At 47.2% G+C, this 6000-nt stretch overlaps 1 protein-coding gene, 1 long non-coding RNA gene and 2 other non-coding genes across 9 annotated transcripts in view; 1 reads left to right on the forward strand and 3 right to left on the reverse strand.

Moving 5' to 3' along the window:
* The window catches only part of Tex2 (testis expressed 2), a 109578-nt gene extending 105279 nt beyond the window's left edge, over positions 1-4299 (forward strand). For 5 of the 6 annotated variants that reach the window (XM_021176086.3, XM_085829472.1, XM_085829473.1 and 2 more), the window contains one exon: positions 2702-4298. In XM_021176086.3, coding sequence (XP_021031745.1) covers positions 2702-2824 — 123 coding nt within the window. In that variant the 3' untranslated portion in view covers positions 2825-4298. Of the gene's footprint in view, positions 1-2701 lie in introns of all 6 variants that reach the window. The other variant, XM_029483456.2, reaches the window with a different exon arrangement.
* An 816-nt stretch (positions 4300-5115) lies between these two features.
* Positions 5116-5248, reverse strand: LOC115032713 (small nucleolar RNA SNORA76). Its single transcript, XR_003838332.1, has one exon. It is a non-coding gene; the product is annotated as a small nucleolar RNA SNORA76 (small nucleolar RNA).
* A 33-nt stretch (positions 5249-5281) lies between these two features.
* On the reverse strand, positions 5282-5603 carry LOC147001385 (uncharacterized). The gene is made up of 2 exons (XR_015044839.1): positions 5555-5603; positions 5282-5360 (listed from the first exon to the last, which is right to left on the reverse strand). It is a non-coding gene; the product is annotated as an uncharacterized LOC147001385 (long non-coding RNA).
* LOC115032653 (small nucleolar RNA SNORD104) lies at positions 5431-5500 on the reverse strand. Its single transcript, XR_003838286.1, has one exon. It is a non-coding gene; the product is annotated as a small nucleolar RNA SNORD104 (small nucleolar RNA).
* Positions 5604-6000: the final 397 nt, after the last annotated feature.

Raw genomic sequence — 6000 nt, forward strand, 5'->3', positions numbered from 1 at the left:
TGGATGTCATCCCAGGAGGAAAGACCTGTGTTCAGGCCTGGGCTTAGGATTTTAGGAATGGTTTCAAAGACCCTGAAACTTTTCCATGAAATAGACTCCAAAGAAACCCAGCAGATGTGTTTAAAGGCAGGAGGATGGTGCCCAGTACCAGCAAGCCTGCAGAAACTGGCCAGGCTTTGACTTTGGCCTGGATGAAGTCAGGAACTGGGCAGCCAGCAGCACCTAGCCGGCGGATCCGGCAGGGAAGGTGCTCTCTGAGGCTGTCGCTTTACTTAGTTTAGTTAACATGCAAGGAAACTATGCCAGCAACAACTATCTTGGGAATCTAAAGTCATTCGGGCCTCCCTTAAACAACACCTAAGCCAGAGTTCACCCTCCAAACCTGCTTACTACATTCTGCACTAGGGACAGTAGCAGTATCCTGGGCCTGGCATGAGCTGTTTCTTTCAGCTTTTGATCAGATTTTGTTTTGTTTTACTTGTGGTGATGGGAATCAAACTCAGGGCCTGGCACATGCTAACCAAGCACTCTACCACAGAACCATCCTACCCCGCCCCAAGCACTTTGAAGGATGGCTGTCTTGAAGTTTTATGGAAGCTAGGAATGGGGGTGAACTCCTTTAACCCTGACACCTGAGACAAAGGCAGGCCAGATGGTTCTGCATACTGAGTTCCAGGACAGCCTGGAGAGATCTTGTTCAAAATTTAAAAACAACAAATTACCTCAGAATTTATGGGTTAGCAAATGCTTTCTTTACTTAGTCACGAATTTCCCTCTTTGAAGAATATTTGCGTTCCTTTTTCATTGGTATATTTTAAGATTGGGGTGTACATGCGTGTGTGTGTGTGTGTGTGTGTGTGTGTGCGTGTGCGTGTGCGTGTGTATGCGCGTGTCATTCCTCGGGCACTGTCCACCTTGTATTTTGTAATAGGTCTCACATTGGTGTGGAACTGGACGAGAAGGTCTAGACTAGCAGGCTGTGAGCTCCAGGGATCTGAGGGTCTCAGTCTTCCCAGCACTGGGATTGCCCAACCTCTGGGGTCTCAGTGATCAAACTCAGGTCCTCATGCTTGGAAGGAAAGCACTTAAGTGAAAGAGTTGTCTCCCAGGCCTCACTTTCAGTTTTGTGTGTGTGTGTGTGTGTGTGTGTGTGTGTAGGACAACCTGCAGTCAGTTCTCTTCCTCCATGAGGGTGCCGGTGGTTAAGCTTAGGTCTCAGACTCAGGACCCAGCACCTGCACCTGCCTAACCTTCCTCCTGGCCCTTTTAAAAAAACTATTACTTTTTTTTTTTTTTCTCCTAGACAGGGTTTCTCTGTGTAGCCCTGGCTGTCCTGGAACTCACTTTGTAGACCAGGCTGGCCTCAAACCCAGAAATCCACCACTGCCGGGTCAAAAGCTATTACTATTTAAAAGCTAGAGATTAAATATAACTAATAATTATAACTAATAATTAGTTTCTGATAAAAGCCTACTATTTTCACCAGATGGAAAAATACTTTAAACCTAGTTAGAGAAACCTCGTGCCTTCAGGCTTTTCATGTTTCTTGCATCCTGTTATCATCTGGGCGGGTCACTATTTTGGGAGGTCTACAGGGAGCAAAGGGAGGAGAGAGGAGACGGAGATTGATTGGAGACAGTTGGAAAGCTGAAGGCTACTCACTGCTTCTGCATGCTTGCTTGTTTCTCTAAGAGTATTGCTGAAGCACAAATGCATTGTCAGAATCCACACACACACACAGTTACAGTGTGCAAAGAACAACCACTGCCGCACGCCTGAGATCCCAGCACTCGGGAGGCAGAGGCCAGCCTGGGTTACAGAGTGAGTTCCAGGACAGCCAGGGCTACACAGAGAAACCCTGTCTCGAAACCCACCCCACCAAAAAAAAAAAAAAAAAAATCAAAAAACAACTCAGCTTACATTTGTGCTAAGATTTAAAAGAATGAATTCACCTGGAATATATCATGGGCATGATTTTGAAGTAGTGCAGTTGCTAAGCCAGTTCTCCTGGATTAAGGTTGATGAACATTTCTTACATAGTTACTACATATATACATTGTTTATGAAACTGAGGGCTCTTACCTCAAAGCTGACACACCAGGTTCCTCCTGTATTTGTGCTCTGGTGTGGTTATTTGGCTCTTTATTTTTTGTCATTGTTTGGTTTTTCCAGACACGGTTTCTCTGTGTAACAGGCATGGCTGCTGAAACCTACCCTGTAGATCAGGCTGGCCTTGAATGCATAGAGATCTGCTGGCTTCTGCTTCCCAAGTGCACCCTGCCAGCTCCTCGGCTCTTTTTTTTGGCTGAGCCACCATGTGGTTGCTGGGATTTGAACTCAGGACCTTCGGAAGAGCAGTCGGTGCTCTTAACCACTGAGCCATCTCTCCAGCCCTCCTTGGCTCTTTTTAAGTTCAGGAATGGAGGAGCTGGCCATTTAGTAACACAGGCCTGAGGATCTGAGTTCAAATATCCAACATCTACATAAAATCCCAGCTCTCTCACCAGCCAGTAGAGTCATTGATTAGCTCTAAATTCGGTGAAAGACTTTTATCTCAATAAATAATAAGGTGGGAAGCAATTAAAGTCGACACATACAGAGACACTATGATAGAACATGCTTGGGATGCATAGGAAAATAGTTCATGTATGAAAGGAGGACGCTTGCCTGATACATGCTCTCCTCTAATCTCTCCCTACAGAAAGTGTTTGTCATGCCAAACATGGATGACGTTTATATTCCTATAATGCACTCGGCCATGGACCCTCGCTCCACTTCCTGCCTCTTGAAAGAGCCACCTGTGGAGACCTCTGACCAGCTGTGATTGGTGAAGACGGGACATTCCCAGTATTATGAGACCTAGCTCAAGGTGTGGGATTTGTGGCTGCCATCTGTTCTGTGGGGGTGGCCTTTCCTGGTGCCACAGCTACTGTCTCTCAAAGGACTGCTTCTGCCCTCTGCCTGCTGGCCCATTCCACTGAGGTGTCATCCCCTGCATCTGGTGACTAGTATCTGGTTTGTCTGATGCAAAGCTTTGACTGGCAAAGGAGACTTGAACTGTCATGGTAGAGCCGGAGTTACAGCTGACTCGAACCATGGCTTTTTTTTTTTTTTTTTAATCTACCAGGTTTTATGACAGCAAATGAGCACATTCAGAGCAAAGCTGTACAACTAGAAGGCTTCCCCTGGCCTTTTGACTCCTCCAAAGCTTTTCCTCAGGCAGCTGGTGCACAATGGAACATTTTTCCACTCTACACTTTGTACGCATGACTGCGGCCCTCCATCCTTGGAGAATGTCACTGTGGTAACCTGTGTGGAGTGTGGTTTTGTGAGCCATTTCATTGGTGGTAAAATAGGCATAGCAACTTTTTTCATATTAAATTGTGCATTTTGGAAGCAAGTAGCCATAGAACATACACACCCACACTTTCACTGGGGGTGGGCTTCATGTAAACATCAGGCAAAGCCATGAGATCAGACCATCCCAAAGAGGTACAATCCCCTTGCTTTCCAACCAATCCTGACTTTTCTAGAGACATGAGCGATGTGACAATGTCAAAACACTGTGCACAATGACCGATTGTCCCTCCCTGGTACTGATGGGGCGGGGCCAGAAAGTGGGAGCCAAAGTCGTCTTTTCTGGTTTTTCTGTGTGCTGTAGGATTATCTAACCGGTTTGGGAGGTTTGTGGGCAGTCCCCTTCTCTGGTGGCCAAATGGACTTTCCTTTCTCCTCAGTGGCAAGCACTACATCCATACATGCACTTGTGACCTTTCTTTAATGTTGCCAACTTACGTTTGTGCATTTGTGTCAGAATGTTTAGTTTACAAACTTGGGGGCTCTAATTGTATAATTTGCTTTGAGGAGGCCTACTAGGTTTTCTTGTTTGTTTAAAGCTGCATCCAATGTCAAAATTACCTTGAGTAACTTCTGATAATTTACTGTCTGTGGACAAAGCTAAGTTTTTTTTCTTAAACAGCACCTTGCTTGAAGATGACTTTAAAGAAATTAATATATTGAAAACTTATTTGAGCCTTTATTTTAATCATCCCATTAAAACATGACAAATTATTTGACCATTCCAGTCAGAGTACTGCTTTAATTTCTCCCATTTGCCTGTCAAGAGTCCACATGCCTTGTTCACTGGTCTTTCTCTGCAGTAACTAAAGGCAAGACTAGACGCATAATCGGAGACTGAACCCCGCCGAGCTTAAAATAATTTGGGAACTTAAAATCGCTTTCATTGTCTCACGAAATAAATATCTCATGTCAAACACCAGACAAGCATGTTATTTTTTAGAGAAACCCACAGGACCATGAATGCACTGAGACCCTCACAAGGCTAGTTTCTAGCCACCTTTGCTAGCCTCCAGCAGTGTAGAGGTGGGAACTAAAGAAATCCATTATTACTTCTCCGTATGGAACCAGAGGGATAATCTTGTTTTCTAGAAAAACTGGTCAGTCTATGGGACTTAAAGCTTTTCTGTTTTGTTTAATCCAAAATTTCATCTAACTACTTTGTTCTAATTGCTTGCTAGTAAACTCCAATTAAGCAACTTCGCTCAGGAACACGAAGAAGCCTCTTTAAACAGGGCGTGGTGGCGCATGCCTTTAATCCCAGCACTTGGGAGGCAGAGGCAGGCGGATTTCAGAGTTCGAGGACAGCCAGGGCTACACAGAGAAACCCTGTCTCGAACCCCCCCCCCCCCAAAGGCTCTGTAAGTCAGTTTCTTTCTAGGTCTGTGGTCTCAAGTTATTCAAACACTGGGGACCCAACCTCTGGTATATCTGCTATCCAAGCACTCTGATCCCCAGTGTGCTGACTCCCCTAGGAGGCCTGACTTAACAACCTCTTCCCCACTTAAGCTTTCAGTCGCCCCAAAGCCCGTGAGCCAGATGGCATCCATACACCTCCAGGGCTCCTCCCATTCCATTTTCCTGTAGGCAGGACATCTCAAGTACTGCCCACACTTGGGGTAGGTACAAAGGACAGTACAGGACCTATACTTTAATCAATTTATCACTGGGGCCAGTTACTCCAAAACCTAAGCCTATGGTCTGGGCCAACACCATCTGACCTCGACTCCCGAAGTGCCGTGTAGTCGGCTGCTCTGAGCCTGTAGCTAGCGGTTAAAAGGGCCGCCCGCGAAGGGCAGGTGGCCCCAGTTATGCGCCAGCAGTTTGCTATGGCGCCGCAGCTTAACCCCCGGCACCACGAGAAGGTGCATCGGGGGCTCAAAGGCAGCGCGTCGGCGACAGTGACACACAAGACACCAGCGGGGTTGTTTAAACACTTTATTCAGAGGCTTGGGGAAAGGTGGTAGAAGTCTACGCTGTCTGCTGTCCTGCGCGGGGCAGACCTGAAAGAGAAGCGAAGAGTGAGGGTACGAAGTCGGCTGCGCCCGCCACCTCCCGCTGCCGGTGCGGTCGGCTCAGACTACGATTCGCATCACCCGGATCAGCAGTCTAACGCGTGCTTTGTATGGAGTGTCATCATCGCCAGCCACCCAGCTCAAACCGTGCAGCCTCTCTGCTCACTCAAAGAACACATTACCTTAGAGCAGTCCCCGTCGCTAAGAGGCCGGAATGGCCGTGTGGCCTTCTCTTAAAGAAAGAGTCCGGAAGTTGTTGGGCGGGCTTCTGCAGTATTGACCAGTAGGAAGCCAGCTTTCTTGTCACGTGCACAAGAGCGACGGATTCATTGGCTGGGCTTTCTGAGTCCTCCAGCGTGTAGATAGGTCCGCCAACCATAGAGCTGGGACGAAACTGCGAGTTTCCAGCGTCTTGCTTTTTCGGGGGCGGGGGACGGGAATCGCTCCCTACACCTAAGTTAGCGGGTCCCTTAGCAGTAATCAGAACCAAACAAATAAAAATGTGACGCGTGTAGAGTACTCTCTGTCCCAGCAGCCAGGTTGAGGTTGGGAAAATAAACTGAAGTGCCTCTTGGGTTCAAAGGATCCAAAGCCGTAGGAGCAAAGACTGCGTACGCGAACGAATACT

Source organism: Mus caroli, unplaced genomic scaffold (genome assembly GCF_978045245.1).
Source record: "Mus caroli unplaced genomic scaffold, Mus_caroli_1 scaffold_13, whole genome shotgun sequence".
Classification (NCBI taxonomy): domain Eukaryota; kingdom Metazoa; phylum Chordata; class Mammalia; order Rodentia; family Muridae; genus Mus; species Mus caroli.